This window comes from Myotis yumanensis, unplaced genomic scaffold (assembly GCF_028538775.1).
Source record: "Myotis yumanensis isolate MYYU_CA2020_CCGP unplaced genomic scaffold, mMyoYum1.0.hap1 SCAF_1, whole genome shotgun sequence".
Taxonomy (NCBI): domain Eukaryota; kingdom Metazoa; phylum Chordata; class Mammalia; order Chiroptera; family Vespertilionidae; genus Myotis; species Myotis yumanensis.
In genome coordinates, this window is record NW_027223752.1 from 33,324,404 (window position 1) to 33,344,680 (window position 20,277).

The 20,277-nt window shown below is 46.0% G+C and overlaps 1 protein-coding gene across 3 annotated transcripts in view; it reads right to left on the reverse strand.

The window, feature by feature from the left end:
- Window positions 1–348: 348 nt before the first annotated feature.
- The window catches only part of SUSD6 (sushi domain containing 6), a 98,459-nt gene continuing 78,530 nt past the window's right edge, over window positions 349–20,277 (reverse strand). For 2 of the 3 annotated variants that reach the window (XM_070417532.1, XM_070417541.1), the window contains exons 3-5: window positions 11,122–11,319; window positions 10,007–10,145; window positions 6,101–6,575 (exon numbers count right to left, since the gene is read on the reverse strand). In XM_070417532.1, coding sequence (XP_070273633.1) covers window positions 6,116–6,575; window positions 10,007–10,145; window positions 11,122–11,319 — 797 coding nt within the window. In that variant the 3' untranslated portion in view covers window positions 6,101–6,115. Of the gene's footprint in view, window positions 4,253–6,100; window positions 6,576–10,006; window positions 10,146–11,121; window positions 11,320–20,277 lie in introns of those variants that run through there. The other variant, XM_070417549.1, reaches the window with a different exon arrangement.

The window sequence follows — 20,277 nt, forward strand, 5'->3', positions numbered from 1 at the left end:
CTCCCTTACACTTCCCCGATCACACTGTCATCAGGCACCGTTGTAACTGCCTGCCTTCCCAGCACATTAGAAATCCATGCAGGTCTTGCTCACTGCTCAACCCCAGCATGAAAATGGTAGTTGGCCCACTGAGAGCGTTTTTAAAGAGAAAAATGTATTCCCACTTATGTTTGTGGTCTCTCTTCCTTGTGGCATGGACCGCCTCCCTGTCCTATCTCCATCTCCTGCCAGGCACCTCTCCCCAGAGCTGGTGCTTCATCCCTTCATGAGCTCCTACCCACACACAATCTTTTCAACCTAGGGTTTCTATAAAAATTTTACGGAAGGATCACATCTCTCACAACTGCCTCATAAGAACTTTTTTTATTATTTAGAAATGCAGTTATATACATAGAATTAAAATTAAATTAAACTTTGTACAAATATTAAAATACTATCTTCACACCCACTGCAATGTACAGGATACCAAAAAATATATATAAAATAAAGCAAACCCAAACTGACTGACATCCTGCACATAGTCAATGATGCAAGTGTTGTTTTAAACCATTATGTGAGTACCATTCTGCAAGGTTCCATAGTGGTGTGATAAGCCAGGGCAGGGTGTGGTAGCGGCCACACAACCCGCGTCCATCTCTCCTCCCTGCTTGGCAATCCAAGTGCTCTGCCCCTGCACCCTCTCCAGAGAGCTCTGCTGCCTGGCGCAGGGTTTAACTTTGAGGTTTCATTCAAAATTTTACTAGGTTTTCAACAGGAGATTACGAGTTTTCCAGCAAAGCTGAGCCTGCCAAGCGAGGTCCCTCTGAGCTCTTCACTGATCATCAGTAATGTCTGTCCCTATGCTGAGCCCCAGGAGGCCTCGAGAGAAGCTCCCAGCCAGTACATCTGGGGTTCAGCTGGAAAGCCTGCATACCACTTCCCTTCTGGGTCCTTTATTCTCTTTGAGGGGAGGGGGAAAAAAGAGCAAGGATGTAGAAATGTTTGCAGCATATTCTGCTCTTGATGTAAGCATATAATCTGGGAATGGAAGTGACATTGTTACGGGGGAAGCAAGTGGTCTGAGCGCTCAGCTGAGACTGGGAGGGAGAGGCTGAGTGCTATCGTCCCTGTGCCACCACTAACGAACGAGGCAGGAAGAAGATACCTTTGTCAGTCTTGCCATTCCACAGAACTTGGGGGGGGGGGGGGGGAGGCAAGATGAATGGGGAAGATAACATTAGTTCCAGTTTTATTTGCAAATGGAGTGTTAGAACACACACTGAAATGCCTTAACCCAAAAGAACTCACAATTGGCCAGGATTCAGCCCATTTCACAGTTCACTTTGAGTGAAATGGGAACACAGCACACAAAATCCAGAAATGGCAAAAGATAGAGCCTACTTGCTAAACTAAGGCATGGAAAGGGATGGAAATATATGTGATCTTCACCAAAGACTGGCCCTTGTAAGTCACTGGAATGTAACTGCAAGTTGTCAGGACATAAAACCTGCATTGAGTTATTAGCTCATGTGTGCAAAAAATACCTTTTCAAATAAAGTCCTTTGGTGCTGACCATTCTCCTGGGCAAGCCCTCTGCTGGACTCCCCTACAGGTGAGCCCAGAAAAGCCAGGCTATGGACAGTTTTCCCACCCGCTCCAGACTCCTCTGACAGCCTCCTTCCTGGCAGCTATAAAGTCCCTAACCCCTTGCAAGGGACAAAAACCCAGAAGCTCCTGGACAGCAGCAAATGGCTGATGGCAAGAAACTGCTCCAGGGAAAGAGAACGAACAGCTGTCATGGATGCCAGCAGGATGAAGCCTGGTTCCTGCACCCACAGGCCCAGAAATGGGCCTCATCCATGCCAGTGACAAGGGAGTGAGGGGAGGAAGTGAAGAGGAGAGGTGGGGCCAAAACGGGAGGCTCCCATTTACCCTTTTGTCTGTGCCCCCAGGACAGGGTTGATGGCGGCTGGCTGGAAGAACGCTGCAGAAGGAAGGCTTTTCATTTTTCCAAAGCCTGAGCCAGTGACCTATGGGCTGAATAATCCCAAAACAAAAAGTGCAATCTCTTAGGGGAGGGAAAATGCCAGAGTATGCTATAAAAAAAGAGTAAGATCTCTCATTAAAAGAAAAAACTCGGCTAGAATTCAGGTTTTGGATAACTGGGAATAAGTCAGCAGGCTCAGCAGACTCCAAATCCCACACCATGTGCCCTTTCTTTTTTGGAGGAAGACAAGGGCACCCCTGCGGGGAAGGAGAGCCCACGCATAGGGAGGCAGCTGGGTCACGAGGGACCCACCATCCAGATAGGCCCAGAGCCCATGACTGCTGGCAGGCACTCTTCTGGAAATGGCCTCTTTTGAGGCTAAAGGACAGCCCCCTGGTACATTTCATCTCCCTCAAAGGCTCTGACCTCTAGTTTTGGCATCTTTGACAACCTGTTCCATGCCTAACCATGCTGGCCTGGGCTTCAGGCACAGAATTCTCAGGCTCCTGGGTGGGAGAGGGGGGAGGAGGAGTGGCTAACAGGCACAGCAGGCACTGCCCTTACCCTGAGAAAGGAAGACAAGACAGACAGAAAGAGGCCAGGAATGAGCGGGTAGTAAAGTGCGTGTGTGAGTGGAGGCAGGAGGCTGAGAGGAGGTCATTCCCCTAATCTTCCAGGCCACCCACTCCTGGAGCTAGCCTGCTTGGTCAGGTATTGAAAAAATATTGGGCTCTTTATTACTTTTACCACCGAGAGGCTCAAGGAAGGAGCGGAGGGGCAGCATGGGGTGGGGGTGGGACCTCTGAAGTTCCCCAGCCCCAATGTTTCAGAAACAAAAGTAAATGCCACGTTTTTTAAAGATGGAAGCAGCCTGCCTGAGCTTTGCCACCCCAGCCTTGTCAGCATTCACGACGTGGCTAAGGGAGAGCCGAGAGTCGGAGAAGCATCTGGAGCACGGAGCCCACTCCTTCAACACCAGGGCCAGGTGCCAGGCTGCTCTGCAACCCTTCACCCACAAGGATGTGTGTGTGGGTGAGGACTGCCTCTCAGCCTCTCCCCCTTGCCCAAGACAACCAGGGAGTCATCTGTCAGCTGTGAGCAGGAAGGGACAGCAGGGGAGGGCAAGAGTAAGTAAAGCAGCAGTGCAGCAAGCAGCAGGACGCTTCCTGGACCAGTTACTAAGGCACGTGACTGTGGTGAGGAGGACCCTCAGGACTGGGGCTGGAGCTGCCTGCAGCTGCCTGGGGACTTAGTCTGTGCCTCTCAGGTACCCCTCCGTCACCACAAACCCAGAACGGGCAACTTGCCCTGTCAGTAAGCGGATGGGCAGTCCATGGCATCTCAGCGAGCTCCTGACCCAGGGATGATTCCCCTCAGAACTCTGTGGGCAGCAAGGTAGCAGGAGCTGCCGCATAAACCCCAGGTGGCAGCATGCAACTTCCCCTTATACTCCAGAAAAAGAAAAGCAGAGACCAGGAAGCCATGCTGAAGTAGGAGGTGAGAACTTGCCTATTAGGAAGACAACCATTATCAGCCACCTTCCTGCCCTTCCCTGGGATCCCCTGGAAGCTCAACACAGCAGGGCCAGGAACTGGCACCTCTGAGCTGGACAGCCGGTGCTGGGTCAGCTTTGGCAGATTTTCCACATCCTCCGTCCCCAGCCAAGAAAACATGCCACCAGTGTCAACCAAGGGCAGGCCAAAGGACCCACACTCTTGCTCCAGTTAGTCCCTCTTGTCTCCCCAGCTCCCACTCTTGGATCTGCTCCTGATAAGCCCTCAAAGGAAACAAGCCAGACCCAGGCCCACCCCTTGTGTGGCAGGGGGCAGCAGTGCAGCCACTAAGGCTTGTAGGACAGCAACAGACCTGTGTGACAGGGAACCTGGACAGGGTGGGGGGAAGGCACAAGTAAACATAGCGGTTCTCTGGCCCATGTGGGCTGGTTGGGGCAGCCACCAAAGAATTGGCTGGAGGGCTCCCAGAGGCCCAGGAAAAGGAAGGGTTCAGTCCGGCACATTCAAACATGTTCCCGACACAGATGGGAAGGCTGGACCAGGCAAAAAGCCAGTTCCTCCAGCTGTCAAGCAGGCAGATGGCAAGAATCTTCCTTGAGTTTCCAGCAAGGTGGGCCTGCATGCCCTCAGAGATCCACAGATCCACAGGTGGCAGCTCAGCTAGCCGGGTAGGGTGCTCAAACCCACAGGGAGAGGGAAGAAGGGCAGAGAGGACCATTGCAGAGTAGAGAGGCTGGTGGCAAACCTCATGCTTCTTTCAACAGCGGGATATCTACAGGAAGAGAAGGAAGCACAGTGGTTACCCCATGTAGGTCTCTGCAGCACACCAGATCCCACTGTAGGGGCCCTTAATTTAAAGAAATAAAATGCACTACTCATACTCTTCTAGGTAGTCTAAATCCCTTCCCCCAGCCCCCCACCCCCCTTTTTTTAGCACTTTTTGCTCATCTCTCCCCCTGGCTATGTGATAACATCTGAATGTTCAGACTGGTATTCAAACCTTCTGATTTCACCAACCTGAACCCTCCTCTCCCTTAACTGCTTGTCTGGTTGCTTCTCTTTCTGTCCTAATCTCGCCCTGTGGATAGTACTGAGCTCTGTTCAAGTTCCCTCTTCTCCTTAATGTCATTGTCCAGCTGTGTGATAGTGAATAACTGACGCTTCGGGTCCTGACTCCCTATGGTGCTGTCAGTCCCAGACAGCTTGGGCATGGCCTGCAACAAACTTGATAGCCTATGTGTTTTGTTTTCTGAACCCCTCATTTTGGCATGTACTCTAGCATTCTTGGTTCCATTATTTTTTGAGGATAGGCCCCATCTTCCCAGGTGACTGACAATCCAAGCAGGCAGAGAGAATGTTTTCTATTTTTTTGTATCAACCCTGAAATCTAACCTGGCACTAGGCATAAGACGGACTCTCAGAATGCTTGTTTGGTACATGGAACAAAGCTAGGTAGCAAGAAGGGAAGTGCTGGCACCATCTTGGCTCCTTAGGAAGGGCAAGGGCTGAGATTTGCACTTGGACATTTGTCACTCTGTGTGGACACACAGTATATGTGCACTTGGACAGACAGTATGTGTGGCTGGCTGCCCATGGGGTCAATGGTTTCCACCTTTAAACCTTGGTCAACAAGTTAGTTGACCTTTCCTAGCTCTATATCCTAAAGAAGGAAGGCATGTTGCTAATCATTGAGAAACTCCATAAACAGGATCTGCATTCAAGAATTTCCGATTTCCTTGCTTTCATATATGCTAACTGTGCCTGGGATTCCCTGGAAGCATAAAGCTTTCTTGGGGGCGGGGGGAGGTTTGTAAGTGCACAAGTACTTGCTGTCAAAAGGGAAGCATCTAGGTTTTGTCTGTATCCTGAACCACACTGGGATTTCATGTAAAATGATATAGAGTCAATCCCAACATTCAACTCTCAAGGCCCTGGCAAAAGCAGAGATGTCAGGAGGTGGCAATTTCATTCTACAGCTGGTTTGCCACAAAGGACCTGGAGTCATCTGGGAGGCAGCATGGTACCAAGGCTGCCTAAACAGGCTTTGGAACCGATCCACCTGGCTTCATATCCCAGCTCACCAATTACCAATGGACAAGTACCTTAGCCTCTTGGAGCCTCCGTTTCCTCATCCATAAAATGAGGACAGTAGCATGTAATACCTACCTCTCAGGATCACTGTGAGGCTTAACTGAGATAGTGTAAGAAAACCACCTAGCAAAGGCCCTGGCATAGTCCTATTTAAGACAAAGCAGCTGAATGCTATGGAAAAGAAACAGGCGCCAGTTTCTCTGTCATATGACCCCACACACCTCCCCGTAATTTCTGTCCTTTCAGGAATATAAAATTACGTGAGGACAGACCTCATCCTCACCTCCAACCAGCTGTTTACCCTTTGATTTAGCACAGCCCTGTGGCCATGAATAATTTTGGAGACTCCAAACTATCAAAATTCACAGACCACAATGAAAGTCTCCCTATACAGAGCCCAAAGAACCACCTAGAACTGAGGGTAAAATCCTATTTTGCAGGCTAATACCCCAGGTATTATCTTTCTTTGTCTCCCTGCTCCCCTAATACACCAATTATTAGAGAGGCTCACAACTTTTCTTATTCCCAGGAGGGCCTGGAGCTGCTAGTAATTCATGATCGGTGCAGACCACCTACCGTCTGTGTAGTCCTCCGATGTGAGGGATAAAAGGCTTTGTATGTCACTGTTCTCTGAATCCGGGGCTTCTTTGTGTGCCAGTTGGCTGTTCCCTGAGCCGGCCACCCAGGAAGAGGTGGTTGCCTGATGCACTATCACAGTCTCTGAGCCCCGGGAGCCCCAGGCTTCACACAGTCCAGACTGGCCCGGGGCCTCCTCCTCTCCACCTGCAGAGGAGCAGGCCCCCTGGTCCTGTAGCTGCTGCTCCCTTGGCCCATTCCTCCCACTAGGCCCAGACCCCTCTGACAGCACGATCTGTACTCTGGGGTCAGCGGGCGGCACGCAGTGACCGGAACTGCCATACACAGCCTCCTCATATGACGGTAGTGCAACTTGGACTCCATCCACCATGATGGAGACCTGGTCCCCAGATACCCCCTGGTCACGCCTGCATCCGGAGGAGGAAAAGACAAAGGAAGAATTAAAATACACAGACAAATAAATACCTTAATATTGTACTAACAACACTAACCATTTTTGAGTATTTACTATGCGCCTGACACAGCACTAAGTGCTTTATATACTTTATCGCACTGAATCCTCACCTGAGCCCTTTCAGGTAGAGCTTCACCAACAATGCAGATGAGGCTCAGAGAAGTTAAATAACTTGCTCACAGTCAAGAGCTAGTAAGGGAGGAAGCTGGGATTTAAATCCAGTTCCACCTGCTTCCAGAAACTATCTTCTTTACCTCTGGGTACACAGGCATCTAGCCCTCTGGTCCTGTGCAAAACTAGGAACCTAGAAATAAAGCCATTCATTCAGCACAGCTAGAATAAGAAGTGAGAAAAAGATGGCTGCTACCTGTGACTATAACTAAAAACGACTGTCTGTATGCGTAAATGAGTACAGTGAATGATGTGTAAACTGTATCTCCGTGCCCAGCCGGCGTGGCTCAGTGGTTGAGCCACCTGTGAAGCAGGAGGTCATGGTTTGATTCCCGGTCAAGGCACATGCCTCAGTTGTGAGCTCAATCCCCAGTGTGGGGTGTGCAGGAGGTAACCAATCATTGATTCTCATCATTGATGTTTCTATCTCTCCCCCTCTCCCTATCTCTCTGAAATCAATAAAACTATATTTAATATATATATATATATATATACATACACACACACATATATATATGTATACATACCCATAAAGTGGTTTTTATCTATTTTATTTATTTTACTCAACATTACGTTTGTGAGATTTGTTCATGCAGACACTTTTTGGGGGATCACTTGTTATGAATATACACACATACACACTTTTTAAGAAAAATCTGAACCATTTTGAAAGTTGAAGACATTATTCAGTATACACCTCCCAAGAACCTTGTCTCCTATATACAATTATCATTACATCCCAGAAGTTTGACATTGGTATAATACTGTAACATGAATTTCCCCATAAATATATTCATTTCAGCTGTTGTTTGTTTTCATTCAGGACCCGTTTAAGGATCATGCACTGCATTTAACTGCCCTGTCTCTCTACTTATCTCCTTTAGTCTAGAAAAGTCCCCTGCAGCTTTTCTTTCATGACAATTTTTTTTCCTAGACTCCAGGCCAGCTGTCTCCTAGAATGTCCCACATTCTGGACTTGTCTAATTGTTTCTTTGGGATTATGTGCAGGCCAATTTTTTTCCTGGAACACAACATAGGTGATGTGTCCGCAGTGCATTACAATTGGAGATGTATGGTCTATGGCTGGACAGCATTATTACTAGACTATTATTAGTTCTCAATTTCTTCATCTGTACTTGGAGATAAAATCTGTGCTACTCAATTCAAATAGAGTACACACTGTAAGGATGACAGAAGTGGCACTCATAAAGGTACTTAGAGGTTTCTGGAAGGAAGACAAACTTTGATGGCAAGGTGGCATTAGAAGGCAGTGTGTATTCTGGCATGTGCTTAACTTTCAATGTTTAAAATAAATTTTTTGTTTAAAAAGTAATACATGTACACAGTACAAAATGTAAACAGGGTCTCAAATGAAAACCAAATCTCCCTTCCACTCAAGTCAGGCAAAATCAACCAGTTACTTTTAACAGACTTACTAGTTAACTGCAAAAAGGAAAACCTCCCTAATGTGAATGAAATGCCAAATGCAGTTGACTTTATGTGGAAATAGCCGATTCCTTCAAGTAAACAGTCCCTTCCAAATCCTCTTTACTCTACTAACTGCTTAACAACCTTTAAAAATAGTGGTTAGACCATCAGCCCATGCACTGAAGGCTCGAAGGTTCGATTTCCAGTCAAGGGCACATACCTCAGTTGAGGGTTTGCTTCCTATCCCATCAGGGCACATGCAGGAGGCAATCAGTCAATGTGTCTCTCTCACATCAACAGTTCTCTCTCTCTCCACCGCCCCCCTCCACTCTCTCTGAAAAGCAATGGAAAAAACATCCTCCTGTGAGGATTTAAAAAAAAAAAAAAAGCTGCTATGCCCAGCCCCAGCCCCAGCCCCAAATAAACAAAATAAAAAGAAAACCACACGCAGTACACAAAGGTTAAACTGAGCCTGGTCCTTGTCTGTAAATTCCAAATCAGAAGCATTTTATTTAAAGCAGTTTAGCCTGTTGTTTCATTCATTTAGCCTGTGAGTGACAACAGTGACTGATGAAGGGCTTGAATGAATAGAAACTGTTCCCGAGAGAGGGAATGAGCTACTGCAGAGGCCATGACAGCCTGGGAGAGAAGTCCATCCTAAGGGATCCACTTGGGGCCACTCCTCACCATTGGCCAGCCTCTCCCCAACCACACCCACCCAATCTGGAATGTGGCTAATGCACTCAACTGGAAAAAGTCAGGCAAGAAAACACCTCCTGTTTTAGTATGGTATAGTGCACTGGCTCCAAGTCCTAGCTGCACATTGGAACACACTTAGGAACTTCGTAAGACACTAGTGCCAGATTCCCATTCCAAACCAAATAAATCAGAATGGCTGGGGCAGAGGCCCAGGTGTTGGTATGTTTTCAACTCCGAGCAGGAGTCTCTATGTGCAGCCAGGATTGGGAACCAGGTATATTGGGCAGTGACTTGTAAATATGAGCCTGCATCAAATCACCTGGAGGGAGTGTGGAACCCTGGCATTGAGCCTCAACCCCAGAGTTTCCAACAGTTGGTCTGGGGTAGGAACTGAAAATCTGCATTCCTAAAAGTTCCCAGATGACACTGATGCTGCTGGAACCACACTTTGAGAACTACTGATGTAAGAAAAAGGACATGGTTTTGGAGTTGGACATATATGAGTTCAAATCTCAGCTCTGTCATCATCTAGAGCAGCGGTTGCCAACCAGAGGTCCATAGACCAGTGGTGGTCCGTGAGGTCTGAAAGGTTGGCAACCACTGGTTTAAGGAAACCTTTGCAGCAGCGGTCACCAAACAGTGGACTGTGGACCAGTGGTGGTCCACAAGGTCCGAAAGGCTGGCAACCGCTGATCTAGGGCAAGCATGTCAAATTCATGGCTGGCGGGCCGCAAGTTTGACATGCTTGATCTAGGGATGACCTTGAGTAAATGACTTAACCTCTCTGAGCTTCAGTTTCCTTATCTGCAATGCTCCTGTGAAAAATTTTTGAAACAATTTATTGGGGTTACATTGGTTGATAAAATTATATAGGTTTAAGGTGTACAACTGTATAATACATCATCTGTATATTGTACAGTGGGTTCATCCTATGAGGATTAAGATAATGTATGCAAAGCAACAAGCACAGTGTCAGGCACATCAGCGGATGACAGAGCCCGCCCCTTCCCTGGGCACATACAGGCCAGCAAGTAGACATGCCAGCCAAAGGCCAGTCCCACAGTGATGCCTGCCATCCGTGCTCACCTGCTATGATGGAACGACTTCAGCTTTGGCTGCAGCAACACAAACAGCACCACAAGGAGGAGAATGAGTGCCACGGAGCTGGCAGTGGAAGCCACGATGGACAGTGTGGGGACCCCAAATGATGTTTTGGTGTCTTTCTCTACAGAAACAAGCCATCATCAGAAGAGATTTGTATCCAGACAAATACAACATGAGCCCCACAGCTGATCTTATCAAAGGCCCCCTGCATGGTGCTGTGCAGAGACATACATTGGCCAAGGACATTTTTAGGAGTAACAGTGCAAAACAGTTTATACACACAAGAAAAGGGATCATCTCCCTATCCTGTTCCTGAATCTAATATTCCCTTCACTGTGGGCCTTGGAGGGCCATCTGACACCTAAACTCACTCACCTAGAGATCTTACCTTTTTAACCACGTCTGTTACTGTCCCCAGTAGCCAGCTGGTAGACAGCAACCATTTAAATGAACACATCAGTCCACCATTTTAAGTCCCACCTATCTTTTTCCCTATGTGGCAGAAAAATTTTAAGAACTGGGCTATAATAACCTTACCCTGTTCTAAGATCATGCAGTTTTAGTTGTTAACTCTCAGGCTGGTTCCCACCCTTCTCTGGGATGTGATGGCCTCAGAGCCCGAGTGTGAAGCACAAAGATGGCTGTATACTTTCCTGCAGGCAGCTGGATTTTCCCGTCATGCATGACAGGAGGTGGGGGAGGTCTTCTGTCCAGCTGGACTATAGCTCCATAACAAAACAGTTCATTACCATTCAAAAATAATAATATAAAAGAGACACTATAGAAGGTGTTAGCATGGTGCTCTTGTGTTAGCAGAACACGGTCAAAGGTCACCAGCACTTGGCTAGGCAAACAAAAGATCAGGAGCATCAAAGGGATCTTACACAGCCCAACAGATGCCTCAGCAAAGCTACTGAGCTCCTTGGTGGTTCAGACGAACCACAGTGGGACACACACGAGCAACCCCAAAGGAAGGGAGTCTGCAGGGCATCAAAGGGCCCATACTGCCCCACAGCACAGGATGCTCAGGAAGAAGTGGGCACCACTTCCCTTGAGTTAAAAGAAAACAGAACCCCTTTCTCATCTGCCAAACTGACCCTCGTTAAGATGGCAGCTAATCTCCATGGCTGGTTTCCATTCGCCATTCTTACACGTCAGGTATTTGTAATCGCCTTTTAGCATGTAGCCTTCAGCACACAGGTACTCGATGACACTGCCTGAGTTCAAGGGGTCTCTGCAGGGCCGGGGGTGGCAGACGTAGCCACCATTCTCTGGCTCCGGGGGCAGGGAACACACTGCAAAGACAAAGAGAGAGTGAGAAATAGTGGTGAGGTTTTCCAGTGGGAGTTCTCTCAGTGACTCAGAGGACAGTTCCAAACGCTCCAACAAGAAACACAAGGAGTACAGAGCCAGTGTCTTGGAGAGGCTGTTGGCCCAATGTGGAAATGCAGGTTGCCACTGAGAGAGTGAAAGGCGCTGGCAATGATTTTAGTTTGGCTGATTCCAACACTCCTCTCCCCACTGTTCCCACAAGCGAATGGTAGACTCTGACGAAGTCCTGAACTTACAGAGATCTAGCACATAATACGGCTTTAATAACACCTGCTGAAACACACAATGAATCAGTGAAAGGTGGTAAAAAAAACTCTTAACTTGCATGGGGGGAAATGTTAGCCTTATTTCCGGTATCAATACCATTGTATAATAAAAATGTGCCTTCTCGCCTGGCTGGTGTTGCTCAGTGGTTGAGCATCGAACTATGAACCAGGAGATGACAGTTCGATTCCCGCTCAGGGCACATGCCCAGGTTGTGGGCTCGATCCTCAGGGTGGGGTGGGCAGGAGGCAGCTGATCAACGATTCTCTCTCATCATTGATGTTGCTATCTCTCTCCCTTCCTCTCTGAAATCAATACAAATATATTAATTTAAAAAATAGCCTTCTCAGTGGCAGAGGGGATTTCTAATGGATTTCCTGGGTGCACCTCCCACTTCCTGACTATAATAATTCACTGGCATCACTTGTCTCCAGCCCATAGTAAATCTTACATTTTTCTTGTTGGGGTAAGACTGTCTAGTTTTAAAAGCACCTTCCACAATATAATATACAAATGGTATATCTTACTCCTTCTGACAACTCCATGAGGGATTCGTTCTGACATCCCCTTTGAAGATGAGGACAGTGAGGCCCACAAAAGTTAAATAACTTTTAGCCAAGTGTATGCAGATTAAATAGCAGACCTGGAAGCAGAGTCAAGTCTTCTGGTTCTAAAACCTGTGCTCTTTACACCAGCAGACACTGCTTCTGCCCCATTAGCTGAGTGGGCCTTTAAGAAGTGTCAAGTGTATCATTCAAACACTGGGAACCCCAGTGTAGAGAAGTTGCAGTAATGATCAGTCAGAGGAGCTGGAAGGTGGGAGGTCCGAGCAGCCTGGAGGGGAGATTCCATGGCCTGCCCTTCTGACCCTGGACAGACACCGCAGAACTGAAATCCCAGGATGTGGATTAAGTGGTGTACTTAGCCAAAATAGGAGGGGCACAGTGTGGGCACTAAGGGATCATTGTTTGGAAGACTAAGCTGGGGGAGAAGACCCACTGGCTGGATGGCTAGGCACCCACAAACTTTAACTTTCTGAAGCCTTACTAATGTAAGAAAGATAAAAGTTTCCAAAGGACATTTGATTTTGCTAACACCCTGCCCCCTATTCTGAATACCACAAGGACATCAGTATTGAGAACAGGAACTGTGGGTTTCTTGTGGGTTTTTTTTGTTGTTTTTTGTTTTCACTTCCTCTAACAGACTTAGAGTCTCTCTGTCTGTCCCAGATATGGCGATCTCCCATTCAGAGGCCCACCCACTATTCTCTCACTCAGAGGTGCCCTTACAGCCTCTCACCGAATACCACTTCCCTTCAACCTACAAAATGTTCTTAAGCAAGCTGACTGTTGGTGAGGATAGAGGATGGCTCCCTGCTCTCTAGTTGCTTATCACTAAGATGGGGGCAAACTCCATTTTAAAAGAGCTGTTACTAAAACAAAGCTGGGATAGGTGCCACAGGGATCAGGAGAAGTCTGAAACTACGAGATGAGTCCACTAGGAGATGGGTCCACATGTCTCCTCGGTCCCAAGGACACACCTTCCCCAGACTGTTTCCAAGCCACCAGGACGCAGACAGACACCAAACACTCCTTCTGGTGCCTCTTTAAACTTCGGCCAAATAGTTCAAAGAGCTGGCCAGCTACATTTCCAAAGAAACCTCAGCAAACTGCTTCACCCTTTACCCCTTTTGTTCAGGCAACAAGCCTGCCACACAGATGCCTCCAGCTCTCCTCTGACTGTGTCTAATTGGTTCATTTTCTCAGCATAATTAATGCAGAGCATCCCTGAAGCAGGCAAGACCCCCACACAGGTCCAGTGTGTTGGGAAGGATGGTCTCCAGGGAAGAGCTGATTCTAAAGCCACTCCTGCTTTGCTGGGAATTTATGCTCTTAAAGCCCACATCTTCACAGGATCTTTGAATGAGATCCTGAAGGTCACCTAGCACTCATTTTTATAAGTAAAAAAGTGAGGTCTACAAAGAAGTGACTTGCAATTCAATTTCATTTCAATTCAACTAATATTGATTGATTACTGGGTAGGGGTCATTGTGCTATGCTCTGAAAAAGGATAAAAACATAAGGACTTCACCCCGCCAGTGTAGTTCAATTGATTGAGTGTCATCCCATGCACCAAGAGGTCACCAGCTTCATTCCTGGTCAGGGTACATTCCCAGGTTGCAGGCTCGGTAGGGGGCAGGCAGGAGGTAAATAATCGATGTTTCTCTCTCAATGATGTTTCTATCTCTCTCCCTTCCTCTTTCTCTAAAAAAAAAAAAATCAATAAAAAAATATTTTTTAAAAAACACATAAGCACTTCAGATACTTGTAGTCAAATAGGGATATGACAAATAATTACATACATATATTTTGAAAGTCATTTTCTTTATAGCTCCCGAGTTTTGTGTCTTAATGACACTTTCCTTACTCTGAGGTTATAAAAATATTATCCAGAACTTATAGATTGGATCTTCGTTATGCAAATAATACCTTTACAGGGGGAAAACACACAGTAAGAATATATACGTAGTATAAAATTTAAAAACTAAGATGAGTGTAGAGTCAAAAGTTAGCTCTTCTCCTGTCTCCTAGTCACTCAGTTCCTCTCTCCAAAGGCACTGGATGAGTATTCTTTCAAAGATATTCTACACACAGATTTATTCCAAGACATGTCAAAGAATGTGAATGGTGCCACAAGAGAGGGAGCTCAAAGCAGGAGAGATCACATCTTGTGTGGGAGAGATGAGAAAAGGCAGCATTTCAAATGGGGCTTTATTTTCTTGGGAAAGGAGGTGGTAGTTTGAAGCAAGTTCACTGATGTAGGAAAGTGTAGTTGTTAAGCCCAGCCAACATCAAGTATCCCACATTAGCTGGGTTGGATAATAAAAAAATTTGGCCCCCCCAAAATGTGAAGAGCAATGAAACCATCTTGAAGAAGGCCTTGATGGCAACAGGAGATGTCCGCGCTGTAATAAAAAGAAAAGGGGAGCCTCTGCAGGGTCTTGAGAAAGGCAGAGTTATAAGAGGAGCTGAATTTGATATAAGATGGACCAGAGGTAGAGACAGCCTTTACAGTAAGTCAACAGGATAGCTACCCTATTAGGGTAAAAGAAATAGTACAAAAGTTCTTTTATGGTCATACAAAGAAAACAAGAGTATATGAGGTTCACCATCACAAAAAGGCTGTCCCAGGTCCAAGGAAGGAAATAAGGAGGACTCAAGAAATTTTTTTTAAAGTATTTCAAGACAACAAGAACCTAAGGGGGGAAAAATGGCCCCCTTGCCAATTCAAAGAGCAGAGTGGGAGTCTTGGCAAAGGGCAGGTGTTGGAGCAGACCCCCTCAGTGACGCCTGGGATTAACAGGAAAGGGAAGATCAGGAATAGCAAATAAATCATTGAGTGACTTCCTGAAGCTACTGTTTTGGGCAAGAAGCTGACTTAATCTGAGCATCAGGCTTGCTCTCTGACAACCCTGGTCCGCAGAGGGAGTTTCAAGCTCTGTTGTTAACCCCAAGAAGACAATGAACTCATCTGATTTGGCAAAGCTGCATAATTTTAAAAAGAGAGTGAGAAAGCCAGAAGATAGAAATTTTACAGGAAAAAAAAAAATCAATTCTCCTTACTTAGCTTTCTTCTCTGCTTTACATTATCTCTCGCAATCACTTAGGCTTCCAGTGAGCACAGGAAGCAATGAGATAATGCTTCAAGAGGGCCTGGCAGTGTGCCTGACGCACAGCAGTCATTCAGTGACAGACCATCCAACCACTGGTGAGGTGAGTGTGCAGACAGAAGAGAAGCAAAATGATCCGCTGATACTTCTACCTCAATGTCTCTGCAGCCTCAAACTCTCAACAGAGATCAATAAGAACAACCCTCAATCTGCTCTTCAACGTTTTTTGCATTTGTTGTTTTGGAGACCAGCTTTTTTAGGAGGAAGAGGCAAATTAAAAGAGAACAAACCTTCATAAGATTACATAAAAAGCAAATCAAGCCCTAGCTGGTTTGGCTCAGTGGATAGAGCACCGGCCTGTGGACTGAAAGGTCCAGGTTTGATTCTGGTCAGGGGCACATGCCTGGGTTGAGGGCTCAATCCCTAGTAGGGGGCGTGCAGGAGGCAGCCGACCAATGATTCTCTCTCATCATTGATGCTTCTATCTCTCTCCCCCTCTCCCTTCCTCTCTGAAATCAATAAAAAAATATATTTTTTAAAAAGTAAATCAAAACAAGCTGCAGGGAAGACTTGGGCGGGGTGGGGGGGTGGGGGGGGGTTTACAATGTTCCATTTAACAAACTGAACAAATACTTGAGTCCCTTCAAAACGAAGTGTGGGGAGTAGTCGTGTGCAGATCAGCTTGAGGAAAGAAGCAGACATTTAAATACCCAGTGGATTTTAAAAAGATCTCAGTAAAAGAGGTTTCAGGCTGATGACAGTTATCAAGAACACACGACACTCCTGAACAGTGATGGGGGGTTTAAGAAATCGTGTCAGTGCTCACTCACAGGTTTGAAATAATGTAGTTTTAGATGAAATCAGTGCGGTAGAACTCCTGGGCACACAACAACCGTGTGCTGAATAAAAGTTTGGCTGGAGAAAGATTTCCTGGGAATTTAGGGAAGAACAGAGGTTCTCCAAACCAAGCTACCAACATGGCCGTTGTAATCATCAGGGACACAGTTGAGGCAGTATCATAAATGTCCCTATTTGGTTGTAATTCCACAAAATGATTAAAGCAGACTTCTCCACATAAGATACCCTAGGAGGGCCACGAAACTGAATGTGACAGGACTATGCCCTCAAAAAGTTTACAATCCAGGGAGGAAACAAACATGCACACAGCCAAGTCCAACGTAAATCAAAGAAGGAAACACTCAAAGATGTGCTTTTCTTTTTTTTTTAATCCTCACCCAAGGATATTTTTCCCAATGACTTTTAGACAGAGTGGAAGGGAGGGAGAAGGGAGAGAGAGAGAAACATCGACACAAGAGAGTAACATTGATCGGTTGCCTCCTGCATGCACCTAGACCAGAAAATTGGGGATCGAACCCCCAACTGAGGTATGTGCCCTTGAACGAGCACACCTGGGAAGCTGATGAATATTCTATTAAGACCCTATCTTGAGACCTCCCCTAAGATTTCCACCTCTGAGAGAGAAAAATATGCCCAGGTCAAAGGACCCAGTGACACTTTCTCCCTCCAAGGAGCACACTGTGCCATTCCCCAACAGGCACGTATCCCGCAACCTCTAAGGGACCCCATGACACTTGCAACTAGGGAGCAATGGGCAGCGGCAGCTCGTCCTGGGCTAATTCCCTGAATCTGTCTCCAAGGCCCCCTTTTCTCTGACTTCTCAGTGAGCCAAAGCAGCCCAGCCTAGGTTTTCCTGTTGCATCTTCTATGCCCTTCACTGTTTCACTGTCCTAATAAGTATTTTTGCTGCCATCATGGACTCAATACCTTTTGGCTTAGTGCTGTGTAGCCCTTCCCTTGGATATCCCCATCTCCCATAACCTTTTCCTTAAATAAATTCAAGTTTTCATTATTCACCATCTGAGATGGTTGTTTAGCCTCCCCGTGCACTGCCAACTTGAACCTTTCATTTATTATTAATCCTTACTGGAGGACATGCTCAGAGAGAAGAAGAGAGAAAGAGAGAGGAACATCAATGTGAGAGAGAATCATTGATTAGTTGCCTTTCAGAAGCTTCACAATTGGGGATCAAACCAACAACCCAGGAATGTACCCTGATCGGAAATTGAACTGGCAACCCTTTGGTGTGCACGGAACAACACTCAACCAACTGAGCCACTCAGACCAGGCTAAAATGTATTTTAATAATATATTTTATTTAACCCAATATATATGAAAGATTATAGATTACATCTTAACATGCACTCAACATAAAAATTTATTAATGAGATAATTTATAGCTTTTTTCATAATAAGTCTTTACTTAAGGTAGACTAACTATATTTCAAGCACATCTCAAGGCAGACGAACCACATTTCAAGTTCTCAGTAGCCAATAGGGCTAGTGGCCACTGCATTGGACAGCACAAGTGCTCAGTGTGTGATAAGTCTGGGTCAGAGTCACAGGATGAGCCTGGGGATCTAGAAACAGTAGAAAGGGTTCAGAACCACACCACAGGGCATAGAGTATTAGGATAAACAGCAGATGTGGAAAGATAACAGCAATGAGCACTGAGGGTTATTTTTAAAAGCACCACGTATGTGCTTGCTCTCAAAACCCTTTCTTGATATATGAAGGTCCAGTTTCTACTTCTAGTCCTAAATGGTTTGTTAGGAGCAGAGAGAACCAGAGAAAAAAGCAAGGTGAAAACAGAAAAGAAAACAAAAAAGGTGTTTAAATGAGCACATTTCCCCGGGGTGGCAGTGGGGGGTGAGGGGAGGGGGGAGAGGATGGGACATAGACACAGAAGATAATCACTATAGCCGAAACCGGTTTGGCTCAGTGAATAGAGCGTCGGCCTGCGGACTGAAAGGTCCCAGGTTCGATTCTGGTCAAGGGCATGTACCTGGGTTGCAGGCACATCCCCAGTAGGAGATGTGCAGGAGGCAGCTGATCGATGTTTCTCTCTCATTGATGTTTCTAACTCTCTATCTCTCTCCCTTCCTCTCTGTAAAAAATCAATAAAATATATTAAAAAAAAAGAAGATGATAATCACTATAAACAGTGTATTAATGTGCCAGGCACTCTTTATAAATAAGGACAATGAGTCTTAGCTGAGTTGAGTAACTTGCCACAAATCTCATTTTTGTAAATGATAAAGCTGGATTCAATAGGCACTCTGGCTTCTAAGCTGCAGGCTTGACCACTAAGCTAACGTGGGCTGGCTGAGCAGGGCAGGACACCAGGTTCCATTCTGTGGTTCACTCTCTGGAGCTTTTGGAACATCTAGCTCCTCTGTGTGTGAAAGGGAAAGTCATGTTATAGTGTGAAAAGGCTAGTCCAAATGGGAGGTGATCCTCCTTAAGAAAGCCTCCCAAGAAAGATGAGATTGGGCATTTCAGACAAATGCAAACGAGGGACAAGGGAGGAGAATGAACACATATGATTACAGTCAATATGTTTCTTCTGAGGCCTCCTTTAAATCTCAGTTATAACATGTTTATTGACCACTTATTATATGCCAAGCATTAGTCAGAGCACTTTACAAGTATAATGCATTTAAGCTTCTCAAAAATCCCGTAAGCCCTAGCTGGTTTGGCTCGATGGATAGAACATTGGCTTGCAGACTGAAGGGCCCCAGGTTCGATTCTAGTCAAGGGCACATGCCCAGGTTGCAGGCTCAATCCCCAGTAGGGGGTGTGCAGGAGGCAGCAGATCAGTGATTCTCTCTCTCATTGGTGTTTCTCTCTCTCTCTCCTTTCCTCTCTGAAATCAATCTATATATGTAAAAGGCTAATGTGCTAGGTGTCTGACCGTCTGACCGGTCACTATGATGTGCACTGACCACCAGAGGGCAGAAGCTCAACATAGGAGCTGCTGTGATGTGCATTGGTATCGTGGACCTGGTGCTCACAAAGCAACACTCGGCTTCCCCCAAGTGGGACACAGGCCCTGCCACCACCCTGGAGTGACACCCCACCAAATCACAGCCGACACTGCCAAGACCCCATGTCACAAAATGCAGCCCACAGCCCAGCCCAGAAACGGTCACTGTGGATGCCAGGTAATGACTTCACGTAGCAACGTTCAGCTTCCTCTCCCTAGCTACGACTAGCCTCCTTGTAGTTTCTTCAGCCCAGGAACACAACTTGCTTTATAGCCAGGTACAAACATTTTACACTTTAACCAAATGTCTATGAAGCGTTTTCCCCTGCCTCATCTCATTTGATTCTTACAGAAGTCCTGGAGTAGGTAGATAGGAGATTCACTGGAATCCCATTTTCTTTTCATTAGCCGGAAAACAGAGATTTAGAAAGTTTAGAAACTTGACCCGACTGAAAAGAAGAAATGGTGGACCTTGAAAACTACTTCAGGTTTTCTCACTGCACAGAATATAGTCAAACACTGCTGTAGTTAATATTTTACCCTTTGTTCTCCCTGCGTGATCTACAATAATAATCTGCTTTGTGTTGATATTTACTGCTGTGTTGCTGACAATTACCTGAAAGAGAAGTTGAGGTGCTTCACTGGGCTGGAAAAAGTTTAGCTACATCACAAAGCAGGTCTAATTAAGCAAGTTTATTCTATATATATAAAAGGTTAAGTTGACTCGTGTATATGCCATTCATATAAAGCTCTCAGTGGCACCAATCGCACGTGTGTTTTAATCTGTCATTGTCGATTGTGAATTTGGTCGATACTTCTATTATAGAGAAAAGGTGAATAGCGATATTAAAATATTTCTTCTAATTAATTTCCTTTCAATGTGCACAAATCTGTGCACCAGGCCACTAGTAAATAAATAAATAAATAAATAAATAAATATTTATCCTGTAAAAAGAATATTACAACAGCCCTGGCCAGTATGGCTCAACTGGATGGATCATTGTCCTGTGCACCGGAGGCTAACAGGTTCGATTCCCAGTTAGGGCACGTATGGGGGTGGGTGGGATTGATCAATGTCTCTCTCACTGCCTTCCTCCCTCTCTTAAACAAACACACACACACACACACACACACACACACACA